This window comes from Sparus aurata, chromosome 17, assembly GCF_900880675.1.
Source record: "Sparus aurata chromosome 17, fSpaAur1.1, whole genome shotgun sequence".
NCBI lineage: Eukaryota > Metazoa > Chordata > Actinopteri > Spariformes > Sparidae > Sparus > Sparus aurata.
Genome location: NC_044203.1, coordinates 8,900,526 through 8,923,072, shown reverse-complemented (window position 1 = coordinate 8,923,072; position 22,547 = coordinate 8,900,526). Strand labels below are relative to the sequence as shown.

Sequence of the window (22,547 nt, the reverse complement as noted above, 5' to 3'; positions counted from 1 at the left end):
AGCTGCTCGCATCGCTCTGGGTTACAGTGGATTATAATTCCTAAAATGCACTGTCAATTACAACATCTGCGTCATGCATAAAATAAAAGGTTAGATGTGTCCCTGCAAGTCCCATTTATGACATGGATTCTGTTGTCTCACCAAAGTGACATCACTCATTACTATTTGTCCGCGAAAGATGTCACTAATACTGTGTCCATCTTGGATGTTGTAATTGTAAGTGTCACAAAAGAGCAACAACCATTCCTTGTTTTTTTAGGAGCAATTGCAGGCATTGTGGACCAGCCCATGCAGAACTTCCAAAGGAACTGGGAGATGCAGAGCTCAGCTGGTAGCAAGGCCAAAGGGGTCATCTCCGGAGTGGGGAAAGGCATTGTGGGGGTTTTCACCAAGCCCATCGGGGGAGCGGCTGAACTCGTGTCCCAGACTGGATACGGTGAGTTCTGGATGGTCAAAGATAACAGCATGTTGAATGAATCCGTCACTGTGTTTTCCTTTGTAGGGCTGTTTCACACGCTGTGTTGCAGGGCGTTTTTTGTAGAAAATCAGTGGCTGAAGTGCTTGTCATCAAATTTTGATTTGTTTTGGATATTATAATGGCCTCCTTAATTTTCCTTTGTTTCACATACACGCAAAAACACAGTCAAATTAAAGCATAATTGGAGCATAATAATTGTTGTGAACGAGTCCAACATGACAAACCCATTTTGGATAACTTTCAGAACTTCGAGGGCAAAAGCTAATATCTCCTTTATGTTGTCATGTTTGGCAACAAGCTCCATCCTTTTGTGGGGAAACTGAGCAAAGAAAATGTGTTTGAAATGTTTGTTAATGTAACCTGAAGTCATTTGAATTACATTTGCAGAAGAATGAAAAATGTCCTTAACTACACACAAGCACATTCTGACTGCCACACTGCAGTAAACTCAAGTGTAAAGAGAGATTTGGCCGCGCAGCAAGGTCTCAAGTTTACCACAACTCAACAAATAGGTGTCACGCACAACTTTCCAAGGAGCCCTAGGCAACAATATCGTAATAAACACATATATGAATTAGAGTTAGTGTGTCAGGAAGATCATAAATCCATCAGTGGATGGACAATCACTCCCCCTTACTGCTCTTGGCTCCAACCAGAAGCCAAGTGTTTATTAGACCAGGCTTTCAGTAGTGGAGGACCCAGAAGGACGGATGAAAGACCCCGTGACACACGAGCTCATATCCCTAATCATACACACACAAACACTTTTGTATACAGGCAGTCAGCCTATTTGGAATTTGAGTTTTATTGGGGGCAGAGGATAGGGTTGATGGGGAATGGGTCAGAGGGTGGTGTGTGTTTGTTGGCGCTAACAGGTCTTGGCTACAGCACATCAACAAGCAATGAGGTTCACAGCTCCGTGTAAGAGCAATGACTCCCCAGGTCCTGGCTCGGATCTGCCTGACCCTCTGAGCTCAGGACAACACGCACACACAAACACACACACAAACTTAAGCATATGCATGTGGAGCCACGTCAACGCTCGCTACAAGACACGTCAACGCTCGCTACAAGACACACCAACTAGCGTCAACATCGACACTCACCGACAGAACAAAACTCAGTCTGCTGGCTATAAATTCAGATGGACAGCATTGATTAGTGTCATCATTTTGCCACACTCCATCCTGTCTTATGAAATCCGTGGATATACCTACACACGCACTCGCAAACACCCACGCAGAGTTGAGCAGCATCGCATAGTACCACTGCAGTGACATCATTAATGGATCCCACTGTGTTCTTTATGGCTCTGTTTTAAATCGCTGATGACTTCACTGGCTCGCTGCTGTTGCTGCTCTGCTGACAGCTAGAGTGGGATGAAGGAAAACTGACCACACGCACATGGGTTATGAACTCACACTGACATGTACACACAGAGCCATCCTAATCATGTGGTGGCGTTCGGACCAGTGTATCAGATGTATTCACATGTAGCATACTCACGCTAAGAGGAACTGTCTTTTCCCATCAAATGTCTAATTCATCAGATTTTTAACGACATTTAAATCTTCAACTGACTTCTCTGTTCAGATCCATGTACATGATCCACAATAAGGTCAAACACAGAAGACAAAGCTTCCCTGATAGTTACGTTGACTGTCTTTGTTTGTGTCTCCTCTAACAGGGATCCTACATGGGGCAGGACTATGGCAGCTTCCTAAACAACTGTATCTGCCCACAGAGGAGAAGTCGGCTCAGGCCCCAAACAGCCACCTTAAATATGTCTGGTATGACCCCCGGTGTCATTCACTTTTCCTGCAGGCTCTTTTACTTCTGTCCAGTTATTCGTTAAACGTGGGACATTTCCTTTGCTTTCCTTGGATTCACTCCAGGATCTGCTGTTCTTTCTCTCTGCCTTACCTCTCATCGTTTTTGCTGTCTTGTTTAAAAAAAAAAAAAAAGAAAGAAAAAAAAAAAACTTGGAGGGTTCATTACCTACTTTCCATGAAAAAAAAAAAAAAAATCTGGAAAGATGTTTGACCTTGATCCCACACATGGTAGCCAGCCTGCCCTCCCTTGTTCTCATCGAGCCATGTTAAAAGGTTTTTATAAGCCCTCTGCCAAAGCCGCCAGCTAGAAATTGTTCTTGTTGTTTAACTGTGAGTCTATCCAGAGATGTTTCCCAGTGCCATCAGATGGAGGAGGAACACCGTCGATTGTGTGTGTGCCGAGATGGTTTGGTGGTCAGGACCGACTCAGTTTACAAAGGTTGCGTGTTTCGCCAAGCAGAAGGTTACCTTTGGGTCTTGCATTGTAAAATCATGGCTTGAAGCAAGGCCGCATCGACAGCACAGCACATTACATCTGAGTGTTTCAAAGATTCCACTATGCTCTCTCAAAGGAATTCTTAATATTATCATAAAAATTAATAAGAGGCCTCTGTCATGGTCAGGTTATCAGGAGCTGTACAAAAAGCATTTACGGCATTTTGTAATGAATTTTCCGCAATTTAGTTTGGTTTCCATAGCTATCAAACATTTACTTCTAATAGCAGTCAGCATCGACTGTCAACTGCCATGAGGAAAAAGGCCAACTGTGAGATGCAATATTTTTTCAGGGCATTACACTTTGGTTGTCATCACCCGAGAGGTTAGCAGTATGTTGTGCTAATGTTAGTGGAAGATGAAAATATATGAAAGCTGAGATAATGCTCCCCTGTGGTTTTATTCAAGCTGCGTTGCAGTCAAACTGGCTTCCATCAGGCGTCCATCAATTATTTTTACTACTACAGGTAGCACAGACACTTGAGGGGTCAGACTGTGTGAGCAGACTAACACTGAACAGAACCAAAGTGTCCCTACTGTGGCTGCTGCAACATCTGCTCTGCAATTTAAACACCTGCCTTCCAAAGTAAACACACTGTCAGAGAAACATGACTGAAGACTTCAGTTGCTGCACACGCATGTCTCTCTATAGAATGTGTGTGTAATGGGAACCAAAGAGAGAACGTGGAGAAATGTAAATTACAGGATGTGTGTGAACACGTATGGTGACTTGTTTGTGTGTGTTGAGGTTAGCTGGACACTTTGTGTGGTCTTGTGTTTATAGGGAAAGTGTTTATCTGAAGTAAGGAGGTCTGCCAGTATATAAATGTGGGTATATATACGCATTACCCACACATGCAGGGGACGTAATGGTATTGTTGCTTAAAGCACACATGGTGATTAATCATGAAATTACATAGGCTTTATTTTTAATTAAAGTTAGAATTATAAATAGTGTAATGTTTATGCCATAGCCTGTTTATAACATACATCCCTCTCTGCTCTCCGACCACAGGAAGATGCTCCAGTCTCTGGGTCGGCCGGAGCTCCACATGGCTCTGGAGGTGACCATTGTGAGTGGGTCAGGTCAGGAGCATGCCGGCTGTCTGCTCCTCACCTCTGAGGTGCTGTTTGTGGTCAGCCTCAGTGAGGACACACAGCAACAGGCCTTCCCCATCACAGAGGTAACTGACAGAAAGTGTCCCACACACAAGGAATCTCATTAGGGTGTAAAACAGCTATTGTGAAAGGCTACCTTTCTGTAGCTGTGTTGATGTGCAGACAGTGAAGTGAAATCTTGTGCCGTCTGCAGGTGGAGTGTCAGCAGGAGCCAGGACAGCAGGGCGAGCTCACCCTCACTTTACAGCAGCAGACAGTCACCAGCGACACAGAGGTGAGACTGAAACTAAGAGAAAGCAGCTGCACACAGACTGACTATGAGTATATTAAGTTCCATGTCTACATTTTGCTGCTGAAGAGAGAGCAGCATTCAAAGGAACTGCCAAATAAAAATGACGCGTTCAATTCTTTTCCTTTCTGTGTGGTCGGAGATGAATTTAACTGCTGTAGTGTTTGTTGGCATGACAACATACTATTACAAAACACTCCATCATGTGTCCTTGATGGCACATGATTGGACACCACCTGCAGAAGATTTAGATTCATTAGAGCCAGTGTATTGTTAATCGTCTGTCTGTGTGTGTGTCTTCCCTCAGGGTGACAGCATTCGTGAGCACCTGTCAGAACAGCAGTATCGGCGGCTGGTGGATTACGTGACGCGAGCCTCCCAGTTTCTCTCCCCCTCTGCTGCCTCTCTCCACCTGCAGCCCCCAGTGACCCTCGCTGAGCCACCGCCCTCCGTCACCAAGTCTTACCGCTATCTGGTGGATCCCGCCTTCGCCAAGGTGTTTGTCAGCAAGTTCACCATGGTGAAGAATAAAGCCTTACGTGTTGGATTCCACTAATATAGTAATAGAAAAAAAAGATCAGACCTTTTGTTCCAGTTTTAATTAAGCCTTAAGAACATTTTTGGATGCCCAATATTTTGGCTCTGAAAGGATAACTACCCATTTATGCAAAACACATCTGTTGAGCCAAAATAAGAATTTATTTTCAAGTACATCTGGTCAGCCATGCCTTAGTCTTGTCTTTGAAAGATATTTTTGACTGATACAGTAAACTCATCATAGAGAAAATCAGGAGTATTAGAATCCGTTTTAATAAGAGAAACACATATAGGTTCAGATATTTCAATGAGTAGACACTGTAGCAAACACTAAAAACTAATTGTTGCGTCAACTTTAACCTTCTTGGACCAACAGTGTGAGCTCTGTCAACTTAGAGTCTGAGCTTATTCAGGGTGAAACCTTCAATGTTGCAGATAGAAGTGCACAGCTAACAAGAGTCACTCCGACCTGTTACATTCAAAACAGTCTGTAATGTTTCACTCTGCAGAATGAGCTGTTGGTGTTTACATTTTCCATGTAGTGACTATGTCTCATGCCAATGTTAAGTGCAATATTATATACATGTTGATGGACGCTAGAGATACCAGCTGTCAACCAAAATGTTTTTATAGATGATGTAACTTACTTGTTTGACAATAACACTGAACTTTGTAACCTTACGTTGATGCCAACCCCTCATGATGCAACCATGTTGTGATCGTTGCCTTTTATATTGTTGAACCACTTAAGTCTTTTGCCTTCAATGTATGTAAATGGTTAATATATTAATAGAGAAACATTTTATTAAAATAATATCAAAAATAATGAGTTGTTAGTCTCTCATTGTGTACCAACGATTGTGTACCAGACAAAAATCAAGTCTGAAATCAACAAATATCAAATACATGATGAATACACATATACATCTAACAAAAACAGATGTATGCGTTAGGTGTTTGTCAGGTGGGATTTAAGAAAACGTTCTTACATCACGTGTACACCCAGCCTCACCATCCAGATATCAGTGGCAGCTCTGTTCTCAGTTTTCACTCATCATGCTCCAGTGACGGCGTCAGTCATCCTCATCTGCTTGTGTCAAAGTTGTGCTGCATGAAGTCACTTCATGCACGTTGGTTTAATTTCATGCCGCAGGCTTTTACACCCCCTGCAGTAACACATGAGAGCCAGTTATGTCTGAGAGCAGAGAAACTGCTTTGTGTGTGAGTGTCGTTTTTCACGTACTGTTACCTGTTACACTGTTTACTCTCCGTTCTGGAGGAGCGACGTGAGGGCCGCTGGCAGCTGAGGTTACTGCTTGCTGACTTGACACTGCAGTCAGAAGAGTCTGAAGAGAGACAGTCGAATGACACCATATAAAGCATCTGCTCGCACAGTCACATGTATTGATGACTGCTGTTCGTACAATTAGAAGCCCTAAGGAGTGCTGATACATTCTTGTTTTTAATGTGCAAATCAGTGATGATCTCCATCTGTGTTCCCTGACAGTATTCCTCCTCTACACCATCCCATTAAAACACAATTTGCACTATGCCTCATTTCGTCATTCACCATGGCCTGTAACTAACTCTTGCTTTAGCATCACGCTTCATTTACACGTCCACGCACTGTGTGCTTGGACTAATTCCTGCACAGAACATTGACACTTAATGGACAGGCTGAAGTGGATGTTTTGGCCAGAGTTCCACATAATGAGACAGTTTCTGACATGTGGAGGAGGTCGGTTCGACAATGCTTCAGGTTCCACTGCCAGGTAATATCAGAGCCGTGGAAATTCAGCCTGGATTTTACCGTGGGAACGGCTAGATGTCATTTCACTGTCATGGTTTCCCACATTTAATCCCACTAGTAGCACAGAGTAGTCAAAATCATTGTTTGTGGGGGTCTTGGGAGACTTAGGGAGGTGTGTGTGCGTATGTGTGTACCTGAGGCTGTGGAGAGGGAGACTTCCAGCTGACTCTGTCTCCTCAGCAGCACCTCTTCTCTCTTCAGAGCTGCCATGTACTTGGAGTAGGACCACGACAACTGAGGGAACATTTCCAGAAATCCAGTCAAATCTAACCTGATTAGAAAAACGGTTCAATTAGAGGATCGAGTTTCTCCTTCCTAGTCTGTGGTTGGAACTGATGAGGCCTTGTTTGGGTTTCATGCTGTAATTGCATTTTTCTTCATCACTGCCGTTTTTATTTTAATATCTTGTGCTCTCTGATAGTTATCAAAGGAAACCATTTGATCTGGTTTGGCTCCTTTCATTTGATACATTTTACACAAACATCTTCAGCTCTACATTCATAATGTTTCTCCATTAAGAGGACTGCTTCTTACAGGCTGTGTGGGAGTCAGCACCCTGCACTGTGTCCCCCGCTGCTGTTTTTCACCACTTCGCTTTTGTTCTTCTACCTCATCTTCATCGTCAGTCTTTTCCTCCTCTCCAAAACTGGAGTCTGGCCTCTCCAGCTCTTCCTTTACAAAAGAGGTCAGACTTAACACAGTTAGCTTTTATCTCTCATTCATTGCAATTCATTCCCTCAGCATTAGCTGTTTGCTCACCTGAGCCTTCCTCCTCTCGTCCTCCTCGTCCTCTTCCTCCTCTATTCTCCTCTGCCGCCGCACTCTGGCTCTGTGTTTGACTCGTTTCTCCTGCAGTAGAGGAAGGAGTTGCTCATCTTGGACACTGCTGCTCAGTTCTTGAAACTCGGGCCAAAACTTCAGCAGTTCACTGAACACTGACATCTATGTACAGATACAAAGAACATACATGCAGCCCACAGACTGGAAGAAATACAATATTTTAGACGCACACAAAGACAGACAGTACCTGTGCCTCTCTGAAGATGTAAGGCCCCAGCTCACGGCGCTTCTCTAGAATGTGCTGGGCCTGTTCAGGAGGGATGTCTATCTGCAGGGCGGGGGGCATGGAGGAGTTAATGAAACAGTTAATGATGGTGGAAATCTTCTGCTGAATGGTGGCCTCATCGCTGTGGGAATGACAGAGGTCCTGCATACAGGAAGAGAGAAAATAAATGTTCCCACTGCTCCGAGGTGTTTGAGAGGTGTATTTCAGATATAAAACATTTTATTTTTGCCTTGACATAGGACAGTTTTAGGGGTTAAAGACAGTGACAAACGTATTTTCTCAATCAGCTCCTTACTATAAATAATGCCAGCTTGCGCATGCACACTATTAGTAACAGTTACTCTTATTTCACTTGAAACGTTTCTGAGTTCTTTGTGCTCTTTGTGCTCACTGCTCAGAAGTGGGCAGGGTTTACCAAGAAAAACTCAATATCATGTACTTCTCTGTAACAGACCTGGTGAAGCAGATTAGCTGAGTTTATGAGTGGTACAAAAACCACTAGTTTATTAAGACAACTACAACTTTGACTGTGGCTTTTTCATGAATATGTTAAGTTCAAGAAAAACTAAGTTTTCAGGGGCTTTAAGGTCAAGTGTAAAAATACCATCAGTAAACAATAAGATTTCAGCATCTTCACAATGTGTCTTACAATTAAAGATTCTCCGCTCACATATTATGTCTCTCATTTCACTGGAAAGTCCATTCTCAGAGCATCAATGCAAACCTCTAATTTAGGTAACAATTAACATTATTTTATTTTAAAGAATGTTGTTGTTTTTTTATTATCAGGTGATAGTGGAGAAAGCAGAAAGCAGAATGGCGTACAGTAAAGGTGTCATTGCAGTTACACCATGTGACCCACAAGCACAATGACCTCTAGATATTCTTACCTTATATCTCTGCACCTCCAGCCAGAAGAGCACATCATTTTCTAAGAAGTCTCCCCTCAGAGAGACAAAGTGCTGGAACTGCGTACAAGTGACGGGGTTGAATAGGATCCGCCGAAACAACAGAATCTCCTTGGAGGAGCTCATCCACAAGCCCTTGGCCTGCAAGGACACACAGTAGAGGTATGTTTTAAGGACACTGTACACGGCCAGTTTAGTTCCTTTCTGGGAGACAAAATTCCTTCAGGGGTTAATAAAATACACGTAATCACCTGCTCCAGTGTGAACAGTATAACAAAGTCGGAACATTTTACATTTGTACAGCAGTAGAATCTGCAGTGAGCTCCTGAAGAACAGCGGTAAAGTTAATATGTGACCTCTGAGCTACAGTCTAAGCTCGCAGAAAACTGAGATAATGACACTCCTTTATTTAGAAAACCTGCTGTTTGCCAGTGATGAGATAATGAGCATAAGGGCAAGATGAGAGTCACAATCATGTATGAAAATTCCTTCCTGTAATCATCCTGCTCAGAATGTGAACTGTTCATGTTTTATATCTGCGATCTACTGCGGAGCTGAGATGAGAGGACAGGAACAGGGCTGTGTGGGAAAGCACTCCAAACACTATTAAAGGAAGGTTAGTAATGCTGATGCTTTAATCTTATTTATCCTGGATCCAACTGGGGAAACTAACCACAAGGCCAAAATGGTGTTTGACAAAGCCAGTGCTCAAAGCCAAGTCATGAACTAAATCACACATGCTCTCAGGCCAGGAAATGCCTTATTTCTCTCCATTCAAAATATCCAGATTCCCCCGGAGGATTTTTCCTTACCTTCCAGGCTTCTCTCCTTTTTCTGCGTCGACGGTAGACGTGCTGCGAGAGCCGGTCTGTTACTTGGGGCTACCACACACAAACAGAGGTCAGAAGTCAGAAACTGAGTCAACTAGGTTTTACAGAGACACTGAACACCTCTCAAACCTCTGCGCTCTGCGCTCTTTGTAACTGGCAGTAACTAAAGCCTTTCCTCCCCTCTGTCACCTTCCTTTAGTCTTTATCTCCTCCAACGTTAGTCCTCCAATCTCCTCTCAGAGAGATCTTTAGCTCTCTGATGTCATCACTCTCCCATCGCCAGCCTCCTCCGACCTCCTCTTCACCATCTTTTCCACCATTGTCCTTCTCCAGTGTGTAATGCTAAACTCTGCCTGCATCTCATTACCTAATGAGAGGATCTGTGTGACCAAACATTGTAAACATGATAACATAATGATGCAGGGCAGCGGAATCTGTGGTTTACGTGTTACCACCTGAGGAGGCAACCTGAGAGATTGATGGCACGGTGACAGCGTTTAGTGGTTTCTCACATAGCAGAGCCACTAATGTGTGTCTGACTTTGTCCACTCTCAATGCCTTTATACAGCAGGAATCAAATGTTATTACAGTCTGTACAAGTACAGTCTGTAATAACATTTGATGATTAAAATATTCATGCAAGTAAGCAAGTCAGGGTTGACGAGGGACACAATTTTAACCAACATTACTATGTCAAATATCCTGTTAAATAAAAGCCTATGTGTTATGTTTAGTACAGCTGAGAATAGTTGAAAAGTAGTAAAAGTCATTATCTACTGAAACAAGTCTTAACACATTCAAGTATTGGTGGTGTCTGACCTCTAATGAATTGTTTACTGATGTTACTGAGGTTTCACAGTCTCCCAGCATCCACTGCTGACACCATCATGGACATCTATTAGTTAACCGGCTGTGTGTTAATAATGTCTCAATGCAGCCCAACCAGACACAACAACAGAACAACACCGAGGACGTCTGTTGTACATGTTGTCTTTTAAATTTGACTGGAGATTCATTCAGCTGGTACAATGATTAGTGTAAAAAAAAAGCTGAATTATTTTCAAATGGAGATTTAACAGTTCTTTCTTTAACCTTTACCTGATCTACACTTGTACCCTTGGACAAAGAAACAAGTCATTATGGACACAGCACCTTCATGTTTGGTCGTGTACAAAAATCTCTATGTAAATTTAAGAACTTTCTAACTGAAAAAAATCATTGCCTTTTTGGGAAATACCCTCACTGGCCTTCTTGCTGAGACTTAGATTAGGGGACTGATATGACTCTCAGGTCTGTCCATTAAACGTAAAGACCACATCCAGCAGCCAATAAGGTTATCATAGCATAAAGGAGAGGACAGCTAGCCTGGCAGTGAAGTAAAGTTGTATCAGGTAGTCGATCGAAAGTAAATCAATTGCCAATTATTCTGATAATTGATCCATTGTTTCAGTAACTCTTCAACCAAAAAATGTCTTTTAGTGCTACCAACTTCCTAAATGTTAAATGTCCTATTTTTCTTTGACATTGATGATAGCAAATGAGTCCTTGGGTTTTAGACTGCTGGTTGGAAAAAATAAGCAAAATAAAGACATCACTTTGGGCTCTGGAAAAATAATGAGCATTTTTCAATTCTGTGACATTTTATAGACAAAAAAATAAAGATTAATTGATTACTCATGAAAATAATTAGCAGATTAATCGATAATGAAAATCGTTAGCTGCAGCCCTAGCCCAAACAAAATCCACCTACTAGCACCTAAAGCTCATAATTAATGCATTATATCTTGTTTGTGCAATCTGCACAAAAGCCACAGTTGAAGTACTGGGAATATTTCTTGGCTGGGAACTTCCTAAAATCTTTGCCAGTTCCCTGGCCGCTGCTCAGAGCCAAGAAACAGTCAAGCATATAAAACCCCAACTTGTATTAAAACCTCAACATGTCATTTTTAAACTTTGGATTTGTACGGATTACAAACACAAGAAATAATATGTTACTAGTCAGCTTTAGAGATTCTGGTGGATGGATTTTGTTATCTTTGGCAAAATCAGGCTAGCTGTTTCCCAAATTTCAGTCTTTATGCTAAGCTAAGCTAATTGAGCTGGATGTGGCTTTGTTTAATGCACAGACTTAAGCGTGGTATCAGCAAATAAGCCTATTTCCCCAAAAATAAAGCTATATAATTTTGTGCGTTATTAAAGGTGTAATTTGTAAGAAATGGCCAGAATTTAACAGGACTGACATCCAGCAGCAGAGAAGAAGAGAATCTGACATCAGTAGATGTGTTTTAGTGTGCTGGTTTGTGTTTTGGTGGTGTTATACTCATTTATGTCATGTTTGAATTAAGTGTCTTTGATGATGAGTTAACCAGACAATTAGGATCTCAAACTTGAATTCAGTGTATGGGTGTATTTTTCTGTCTAGCAAGTAAACTGGGTGTGAAAATATGAATTTATTTTGTTTACCTATAAGACTTAAGACTAAGTAGCAAATTCGTCCCCTGCATAAATCTGAAACCAGCTGAAACTATGGGGGCTTTTAGACTTTCACCTCTTGAGGTACAAAGTGGTATTAGAGACAGGAAGGGCCGGGGCTAGCTGGTTAGCATGCAAACTTCAGTAGACACGTCCTCAACGAAAAATGTATGTCTTTGACATAACATCAACAATGTTGTATCTTCATACTCTAATGGAAGTGAAGTTTTTGAATACTTTAAACAAAAATTCGCAGAAATTTCTCCTTCAAGTAATTTCTGTTGGAATACGACCAGTTAGTTGTGTTAGCTTTTGTTCAGAACTAGGATGTCCACCTTTGGTTGGTTTCTCTGCCGCTGTGTGAACTCCGCTGTGGACAGGAACAGAGGCAGCCAGTTTTCCTCAATGTGACTCCTGACGATGTCCTGGATCTCCATGACGACAGGGTTTGAGAGACAATCCAGCTTAAGACGCTCCAGCCCACCAGCCAAACGCAATATCTACATGCACACACACACGCACACACACACACACACAACAAAACAAGCCACATACAATCAAATCACAGTAGAGGCAGATGGTTGCATGTGTTTGATTTGAATGCTTAAGATGACTGAATGTACATTTCTGTAGATTTGTATAAATCAACATGAAGAACAGATGAGGAGGTGGACGAACTCAGAAGAAAACTGCCCACAGTGGGAAACCCGACTGAAGACTCCTGACTCCTGCTGTGCCCTTCATCATTCCCACAATCCCTCTGTTCTCTTCATCTCCCGTCTGCTTTCTGTCTTAATACATTGATCTGGCCGTGTCTCCCTATTTATATCTCCTTTATATTTTCTCTCATCTCATGTTGCACGCACACAGGCGTGCATGCACATACACTCACACACACGCTTCAGAAATGAGAACCAGTCGTGGCACTGGAGTGGGAGTCAGTAGATGAAAGGAGGCCAATCTGTGACTGGATGACTGAGTGATTGAAAGAGTGAAGGGCCAAAGCAGTAAAGCTGTCAGTCTCTCTACATCGCTCACGCAGACAAGAACCAACGCTGAGATGTAAGAGCTGCAGCCAGACCCAATCGTACAGAGTTAGAAGCACTAGAATTGGCGTCTTTATTAAAATCCACATAATTATTATTTTGATGGCATTTATGAGATGAGGATGACAAATGAGAAAGCCTGTGCACCAGAGTTATGTCAACAAGTAAACTATATGGCTCTCTGTTAATGCAGCCTGATTAAAGAACATTGAGGGTTCATCAGTGGTCATTACTGTAATACGTCCTGTAACAGTGATCTCCTACCAGTGCTAATTGTACCCAAGGGGTATGTAGGAAAACAGCTCAGCTACTTTGACGAAAAAAGAAAAGAGAGGAAAACCACAACACTGCCTGTGTATGTGCATGAAAGGTAGTTTGTCAGCTAGCAGAATGTTTTGAACAATACTGCTTAAACTTAAACGGAGACCAAGTAGTGAATGATCACGTACGTTGCAAAACATAATGGATAAAATGTTGAAATGGATATTTAAAGTACCACGATGTAACTTTTAAAGTAATTCTGTGGAAATTTAGTTGATTGTTGAATCTCATTCCCAGATCTTCAAATCCCAGCACTTTGAGTTAATGGTCTGATTCCAAAGACCGGATTTGATATTTGATTTTGAGTGGTATATGACAATCTGGGCATAAGACTGGTGTACCCCGACACTCGACCCAGCCCACTGGAGAGGATAAGTAGGTTACAGATGACTGATGGATAGATGGAAAGAGACTCAACAATTAACTATCTTTCTGCAGAAAGTTACATAGCGCTGCTTTGAGTAAAAGATAAATGTTTGGAACCGCCAAGTATCAGTTAGTAATGCTAGTAAGTAGCGACAGATAAACGGCTGAGCTAGTTGCCATTGGTCTCACTTGCCTAAGTCAAATTAACTAAGCACAAAAAATGTTTGACCGATCTGGATAGGGCCCGTGTGATGGGGCAACGTCAAGCTGGTGTTCAGCAAAACCACGTTGCAGTATTAGTTGGAGTAAGCCCTAGTACCATCTCCAAACTGAAGGCCAAGTTCCATATAACAGGGGATGTCAGAGACAGGCCGCAAAGTGGGTGTCCCAAGAAGACAACACCCTGAGAAGACCGTTTCCTCACCTTGTCAGCACTTAGGAACCATAGGCAGTCTTCTACAGATTTGTAGTCAAGGTTTGCAGGACAATATGGCCGGTGGCTTTCTGCCCAGACAATCTGAAACAGACTGCACACAGCCAATCTCCAGTCTCATAGGGCTACCATGAGGCCTACCATGACTGCACTTTACTGTCATGTAGAGGAACGTTATGTTCACTGATTCTGTTATGTTCCAGATTCTGCCTATGGCAGTTGGATCATAAGGCAAAAGCGTGGAGGAGACGCGGAGAATGTGAATCTGATTGCTGCTAGGGTAACATGTTTCGGTGGAGGCAGTGTGATTGTCTGGGGCGGCATCTCCCTCACTGGAAAAATAAGGCTCGTCATCATTGGAGGGATTCTCAATGCAGAGAGATATCGACATGAGATTCTGCAACCAGTGGCAATCCCATATGGGGTTTCTCAGAGACTACATCCAGAATTTGAGGGGAGGATGGAATGGCCTGCTAGCAGTCCTGACCTCAACCCCATTGAACACTTGTGGGATCAGCTTGGGCGTGCTGTTAAAGCCAGAGTGACCAACACAACCACATTGACCAGGCTGCTGACCAGCATGAGGAGGAGGTACCAGGCTGTTGTGGCTGTGTATGGTTCTTCAACACGCTATTGAGGCTCCTGCTTGTTAAATTAATAAATTGTTAAATTGTCAATGTTTGTCTTGTTTCTTCAGACTTCAATCATCCAATCCATCAATCTACACCAACCAAGTGTCAATAGCATCTACCAAACACAAATGTCCTTACTTTTGTGCTATGTTGGAAGTATCAGTATCGAATTGAGACTGTTTCATAACCAGTTTAAAGTTTAGTAAGTAAAGTAAGTAAATAAACACATTTGGTACATGCAGTGATGTCAATAAAGGGGTGCTGGAGTTTAAGACTGTCCTATAACTCATGTTAAAATGGCACTCTTCTATTTGACAGTAAAGTCAACACAACATGGCAATCATCTTGGCTTTCACAAAAGAGAAAACCCAGCTCACGGCTCAGTGTCCCATCTACTCATCCTAACTCTACACAGCGTGCCCTTCTAGAATCCAGAAAACTAATATCAGACTATAAATGTCAGGAGAGATTTCATCCTACTGTCACTGTTACTGGAGCTGATCTTCTTCATCTTTCTGGATCCAAACCACTCTCTTCTTGTTTTAATTCTAACCATGTCCTCTCATCCCCCGTTTCCCACCGACACCCTGCTGTCAGAGCTGTCGGCATGAAGTCTGCAGGATGCCAAAGAAGGGAGCTAGGAAAATGTATGAGAGCTGCAGCCTCTGCTTATCAAATCTAAATGTTATGTGTCAGGTGAGGCTCACATCTCATTTGAGGGTTTTTTTTGTACCTGTCTGTCTAATGCTTTCTCTGAAAGTTGACAAATATTCAATTTTAACAGCGCTGTCACTATGCCAAGAGGGGAACGCTGGAAAACAACACTGAACATGTTTTGAATCCATGTGACATACATCATTCTGTTGTTCTGATGTGGCGGGGCTGTCAGAGCCAAAGAAGTACTTCCTGTCAAGGTATTTGGTTGCAATGTGAGACGACCTCTCATGTCTGACAGCTTTCTCCTTCTGAGGAGTCCTCCTGTACTGCTCCAGATCCAACCAGCATGTCAGATGAATACTGAGCAGAAACACACAAGTTGACAAAAGCAATGTTATTTCCACAATAACATCGGTGTATTGTATGCATCCTGAAAATAATAGCCCACACATCCTGTGCATGTTCATGCAGCCTTCATTTCAATTTAATGCGAATATGACAAACGTGTGCATTTCAGGCAGTGTGACAGAGTAAATCTATTGAACAAACATATTTAGGTAAAGTGGAGGACATAAATCGAAACAAAGAGCAAAAATGTGATACAAAAACTGAGTAGTTATACAGCTCACCTGGCATCCTGATTCTGTAGGAAAGACATAAAGTGCCCGATCTCATGGCGGTGACGAAGTAAGGAACCCAGACGGTAACCTTGGTATTTTGGAGACACTCTGGACCAAGAATCAGACGCCCGGGAGCCCCTCGGGAGGGGAGTTGAAGTTGTAACAGAAAAGGGAAATGCCACATTCCCACACTGCTCCTCCTGTAGAATAGATACAGCAGCAGGAGGGAGCGAATAAGTGATGGAAATGGAGAGATGGAACAGGAAAGAGAAAAAAAATATGGTATAAAACTCTGAATGGTTATTTTCCCATATCACATCATGCCTTAGCCATGCCAAGCTTTCAGTCTTGGAACAATAGATAACGTCATTTTTACCAAGTAATACATAAATACTGGAAAGAGACCATATTCACATTAATGTTTACATTAGCTGGTTCATTCTCACAGGTGTGTGTTTATTGGCTTTTAACTGAGAAGCAACATTTTATAAATCAGTGGAACTTGTGGATGCTGGCTGACCTGTTTCAGTCTCTCCGCTGATTCCTTGTACAGACTCTGGAGTTCTCTGTATTCCTGACTGTCGACACAGCGCACCCTCTCTTGCACACACACCTACACACACACACATACATACACATACAATCATTAATGTGCTGCAAAGTTAGTTGAGCAATCTATTTTTTGTCACGTTTTGAATCAATCAATTAGAAAGAAAAAAGGACGTACATTGTGCCTCTACATTGTGCTCTGTGACATTTGTGTTTGGGATGTTTTTTAGACCAAAATGACTGTTTAAGAAAATAAATCACTATTTGTGACCCTGAAGCCAGTCATGCACAGAACCACACTTAACCTAATTAATTTGGTCTTTACTTTACTCATACATACAACAAAACATTGTAAGACATTTCACAGTTATTTTTCGTCTGACTTTCTTCAGTCAGACCTGATGTCTGTGTGTGCTGCAAATCCAATGAGCAGTGTAAATTCTTTTCAAACAAGGATATCAATCCACTTGATGAACAATTTCTCTTTCTGCATCTTAAATGTGAATATTGTCTGGTTTCTTTATCAGTGTATTACAGAAAACTAACTATATTTGAGACGTGGACAAGACATTTCAGGACATTATCAACGCTGATCAACTTTTTTTCGTCCATTTTTCAACATTTTATACAGTCGAGGAAATAATCAACATACTAACCAACAACGAACAGAAGTTTTTCAGTCCCATTGTAGTATGACCAACAACATCTGCCTTCTCCAGATAAAAGGGAAGTGAATTATACTGGTTATGTACTGCAGTTACCTTCTGGGAGGACTCTTTGTCCCGGCTGACCAGCAGTGTCCACGGCTCCAGCAGGATGTTCAGTGTGTGATCCTCAACCTTGTCAAACAGCTCCTCAAAAGCAGGCATCATTTGGTCATACACCTCCCTCCTGGTGTCCTCGTCAACACCAAGGCTCCTCCTGGCAGAGCTGAAGAGATAGGTGGAGTAAAGGAGCTGAGAGGAGAGGAGAGGAGAGGAGAGGAGAGGAGAAGAGAGGAGAGGAGAGGAGAGGTCATAAAAATGTCATCACTTCAGAAACATTTCTCTCCAAAACCGCCATCACTTCCATCATCACCATTGTACAGTGCTCTCATACACAATATTCACTATCTCTCATCACTTCTGCCATCACACCACATAAATGTCACTCATTTAACCCTCTTGGCCACAGCACCGTGGAAAGATCATCTAAATGTCATTCTTCTGGTGAACTAAAGGTTAACTCAAGGAAAATAGATTTCACTGTGAAATATTCTGGATCGGACCGCTCAGCTCTCCTCCCTGGTCCAGCTGCAGTCAGACTGGGTGGTTCTGGGTGACTGGACTGGCGCAGAGCTAGGGGGGTCTGACTCACTTGTTTTCATGGGCGTTTAAATCTCTCCACTTAGTGAGGGGTAAAGAGGGCAGGGAGGAGAATGGGAGCGGCAGGCCAAGAGAACCCGCAAAAAACAGCAGGTGTGTGTGTGTGTGTGTGTGTGTGTGTGTGTGTGTGTGTGTGTGTGTGTATAATCAATATATAATCAATCTGTGTTTTTAAGATATTTGTTCTCTGCAACTTTTATTTGTGGTGATTCATGAAAGTGAAGTTATCCTGAGAGGAGTGTTTTGTGACAGGAAAATGCAGAAGCATAAAAATAGAAAAAATAGCTCCTGGAGTCAACCCCAAGTGGAGCTGAATTATCAAATGCACTCAAATTAAAACTGCAAAACGATGCATACTGTCATAGCACATCCTGAAAAACATTTTAGTCATTTGTATAATAAAGATAATACTGAATGGGTTATTGCCTCCTCTTAATTTGGAGTTTCCTGATTTGATCATGCTTCAAAATAGAGGGGCTGGTGACTGTTAAATACCTGACATTAGTTTTGATGATCCTTGTCATATGTGGAGTGGAGATAGTGTGTTAAAACACAAAAAAAATCAGTACTTAACAGCTGAAATAAATTAATTCAGTAAACCCTTCACAACCCTGCCCTTGATCTTGTGATTGTGTGTGTGTGTGTGTGTGTGTGTGTGTGTGTGCTGACCTGTGCCTCTCTCTGTACTCTGTAAGGATCCAGTCCATCCTGATAGAACAGCTCCTGGTAGTGCCGCAGGTCACTCCAAAAGTTCATTGCATTCTCCCACAGCTAAAACAAAAACAGAACCTCGGTAACTATCCTCATTGACTGTCTCACATTCAATTGGAAGAAGTGTACGCTCCACATAATGATTATATCTAAATTTGCGATTATGACTAAATGTGATGGACTACAGAGAATTAAAGAAGACACAATCCAGTGGCTGCTATTTTACCTGGTTTCCAGATTGTTCACAGAAGTTTGCAAAGTATAAGCCAGCACACAAGTCAACACAAAGAGCCTGCAGCATCTTTTCCATTCTTCTGCTGCCCAGTAACTGACCTCTGCTAGAATACAACTGATGATACACACAAAGAAGACAAAGCATACAGCAACTTCTCTCATAATCCTCTAATAATTTCAGGTCTACTTAAAACTACAGCAATACAAATCCTTGATGGGAAAGGACAGTTAACTGCTCCATTGCTCCTGGTGTCTGTGTTGTTGCTCTCTTTCCCACCTTAAAACTTTAGTAGTATCATATGTTAAGCTCGTGTCATACCTCTGTTTGGGCAGTATGGGGGGACCGGGGCAGGCAGGTGTCAGGGCAGAGGCGAGGTAGGGTCATGCCAGATAGAGGGCTGACACACCACTCTGTCCACAGCCCTAAATGAGGGGAGTCATTACCCTCATCCTGAACACACTGGGACGTCCAGAACCGTGGAGCCCTGTAGTATATTTACACAAAGACTTAACTACGAATGCAAAGTTGCTGAACAGCATATGCTGTACTAAGCTTATGTTGGATGCAACTCATAGTATAACGTCTATTACATTAAAAAGCTATTCATATATATGGACACACAAAACAATATTAATTGGCACACAATTACAGTCTCTATGAATAACATCAGGGAATTTTAATACTGTGGGATGTGAATCTCACCAGTAGGACAGCAGTGACTCGGTGAGGATGAGCTGAACTGAGTGCAGTTTCTCCTCTGTCCAGCAAGGGGAGGTAGTCAGCTCAAGTCTGGAGAGCAGCTCTGCATTTAAACTGTTCCGGCTGCTGCTCAGCAGGTACCAGCTCCGCATGAGGACTAAATACCTGATCAGCATTACAGTACAGCACATAATACATAATATTACCTCTAATACTTTCATCAATACATTTGGAAAAAAAAAATTTCATAGCTGCAGTTGCCATCCAAAATGCTTTGAGTTCAATACAAAAGTATGACCATTAAACAGATACTCTCCGCTTTTGTATCAACAGTAAAAAGACCAAGTTCAGTTCACCAGAATGACAAATAGTTTGTTTTATCATGTTGTAATGTTTACCTGTTCTTCCGCTCTCTGCTCTGAATGGCCTGCAATCTCGCTATATCCATCCACAGAATAAACAGCTTCCATCCTGGCGTTCCTCGCAAAAATTCCTTGAAGTCATCCAAGCCTAGGCTACTGCCATGGCTACAGGCACCATGGCAACAAATATCAATTACGTTTTCCTGGTCTGTGCCCCTACTCCCCACCTCCCAGTTCTTCTTGAACCAGTCTGTTTTTTCTTCTTCTCCACTCCCCCTCTCACCTTCTTGAACTTTATCTTTCTTCCCTCCAATCTTTCTCTGCAAACTTTACCTTCACAGTATCTATCTGTGCAGGCACAATCTGTCTGGTCTCCTGACTTGTTGAAATAATCACAGGTGTTAGCCTGGCTCTGTCCATCCATCATGTTCAGTGCACTGTTAAGCACCTGGTCAACGACTTCAGCAGCCAGGTACTCCAGCTGTAGTTCAGAGGACTCATAATCCTGGCTACTGGACACCTTGACACGTTTGTCCTCTGAGTTGCCAGTTGATGTTTGCAAGCTCTGGAGTTCCTGGGTTTTGTCACATTTAAGGAAGGTGGTACATGGGAAACATCTGGGTGATTCACCAAATTTTCTGTTGACATGTTCCTTCTGGCCAGAAGTAAGATGAATAGACCCTGAACAGTAAAGGCACATAGGACACTATCTTAATGACTTGACTTCAGCATGCACACATATACAGAACACAAAGATACGCACATAGTAAACACACCAGTATATACCTTGTTTTGGTGAAATCTTCTCCTGAGAATGTGAGCAGGTTAGCTCCTTCGCGGCATTGTTATTTTTCTGGTCAAATTGGGAGGAAAAACGCAGTTGTGGGGCTGACAGGGTGGTTCGACCCGAGCTGCCTTTTCTTCTCTGGACACAGAAGTTGAGTTCCCGCTGAAACAGCAGCTTGGCTAATCTGAGAATTACCAGAATAAAAAACCTGATGCACCACAGGTCACAGGTCACAGTGCATGTGTTCTTCCAAAAGCATTCACTAAATAATAACTGAAATTTACAAACTTGGCTATTGTTATCACTATCACTTCTACTATGTGTAGTAAGCGTGGGTTGACCTGAGGACCTCGCGCAAGTTGCATGAGCAATAAGATTAGACTATTCTCTCCCCTGCTGATAGACTACAACAGGGGAGGATGGAGGGCAACAATCTGAGACACAATCACAAGGATTCCAAGAGGCCACACAATAACCACACTGAAGTGCTAGAGGTGAAAACTTAAAGGTGTTAAAGTCATCATTGATTGAATCAAATCACCGTTTAACCCAGGTTATTAAACAAGTATTGTAAGTAAGGTTGTAAGTTAAAACTTTAACTTTAAACTTAACTTTAGCAATAATGTAAAACATGTTATAGTAATACCAGGATGTAAACAATAAGAAAAAGATCAAAATCAATGCAAAATATAGGACATAAACTGTTTTGTATGTATAGTAGGGTACAAAAAGAAAACTGCCCAGCTCTTGTTGTACCTGTATTCATGGTAGCAGTCGCTTCGAAGGAAAAAGGGCAATCTTTCTTTCACGATCCACTGAATTCCTTGCTCTCTGTCCAGGCACTGCAAAGGTCAGGGAGACAGATTCTAGTCAACCCACTTAAACTACAGCACAGATCTCTGCTCGTCTTCAAAACATGTCAAACTATTGCATTCCACATAAAGGAATTATTCACTTCTTACACAAACAGTGTAATGGTTGTCTACTGGAGGGGTTCTAGCCAGTGCTGTGGGGTCACCAGTAAGGAGCTGGGATCTGCTGTGGTTCAGGACTGATCTGATTCTTTTGGAGACAAACTCAGCCGCTCCATTCTCCACCTCAAACAGCCCGGAGTCCTGGTTGTATATCAAAGACTCTGGGAAACACTGGACAGAGTTGTAAGGATATAAGATCTAGGTGCTGCATCTTAGTCAGTAATCATCAACAAGGATAAGAGTTTTATTTAAAATAGGCTCCATCTATAAATTAGGACTACTTTACCGGCAAGCTTAAGAAATCATTGAAGAAGTAAGCCAACACATCATCAGAGGCCAGAGAGTTCTCCTGCATGGAGACAATACAACATTACGCAACTGAAAGAGGCAAACTTCAGAAATTCCACTAAACCCAAACCACTGAGGTTGATAATTATGAAATGTAAATAATCAAAAATGTATACTCACAAAATTGGCAGCTGTAAGATGGGGTAACTCTGTACACAGACGAAAGGACTAAGTTACCAACATTAGTTCCATTATTTAACTTTAAGTTTCTTAAAAGTACTCTTACCTGTTGAAATGACTCCACACATCATTTGTTTAAAAAAATACAAATGCCTGTTTAGTATACTCAAACTGGTAGCCAAGACTAGAAAGACTAAAGAAAGAGCCAGGCCGTCACATTTGAACATTCAGCCAGCCACAAAACCTCTCAGTGTAATTACAGACACACTGCAGGTTGCTATGGAAGTGGACTCATTTTCAAAACACAGGGGGCGGTAAAAGTTTAACTAGAGAAGACCAGACAGAAACGTATGCAACATTGTTTCTTGTTGAAGTTTGAGAGAAACAAAAGTGATTTAATACCAAATCATTCACAGAACTGACATTACTATTAGCGTCTCAGATCACTTTCATGTAGTGAAAAAGTCAAAATTGGAGAATGACATTG

The 22,547-nt window shown here is 42.1% G+C and overlaps 2 protein-coding genes and 1 long non-coding RNA gene across 6 annotated transcripts in view; 1 reads left to right on the top strand and 2 right to left on the bottom strand.

Annotated features, from left to right (window-relative positions):
• The window catches only part of vps13b (vacuolar protein sorting 13 homolog B), a 329,852-nt gene extending 324,276 nt beyond the window's left edge, over positions 1–5,576 (top strand). For all 4 annotated transcript variants that reach the window (XM_030393719.1, XM_030393722.1, XM_030393718.1 and 1 more), the window contains exons 64-68: positions 260–436; positions 2,166–2,268; positions 3,821–3,989; positions 4,118–4,198; positions 4,521–5,576. In XM_030393719.1, coding sequence (XP_030249579.1) covers positions 260–436; positions 2,166–2,268; positions 3,821–3,989; positions 4,118–4,198; positions 4,521–4,769 — 779 coding nt within the window. In that variant the 3' untranslated portion in view covers positions 4,770–5,576. The remainder of the gene's footprint in view (positions 1–259; positions 437–2,165; positions 2,269–3,820; positions 3,990–4,117; positions 4,199–4,520) is intronic.
• On the bottom strand, positions 385–2,168 carry LOC115567306 (uncharacterized). The gene is made up of 3 exons (XR_003981173.1): positions 1,696–2,168; positions 1,585–1,610; positions 385–443 (listed from the first exon to the last, which is right to left on the bottom strand). It is a non-coding gene; the product is annotated as an uncharacterized LOC115567306 (long non-coding RNA).
• rgs22 (regulator of G protein signaling 22) lies at positions 5,569–22,294 on the bottom strand. Its single transcript, XM_030393723.1, is given in 25 exon segments — positions 5,569–5,916; positions 6,000–6,096; positions 6,695–6,794; positions 7,095–7,232; positions 7,320–7,502; positions 7,588–7,767; positions 8,517–8,675; positions 9,347–9,415; positions 12,172–12,336; positions 15,489–15,651; positions 15,921–16,111; positions 16,432–16,524; positions 17,222–17,416; positions 18,494–18,595; positions 18,762–18,884; positions 19,089–19,254; positions 19,473–19,634; positions 19,868–20,123; positions 20,126–20,512; positions 20,618–20,802; positions 21,375–21,460; positions 21,581–21,763; positions 21,879–21,941; positions 22,061–22,089; positions 22,167–22,294. Coding segments are annotated over 25 exon segments (3,645 nt in total). The 5' UTR covers positions 22,288–22,294; the 3' UTR covers positions 5,569–5,867.
• Positions 22,295–22,547: the final 253 nt, after the last annotated feature.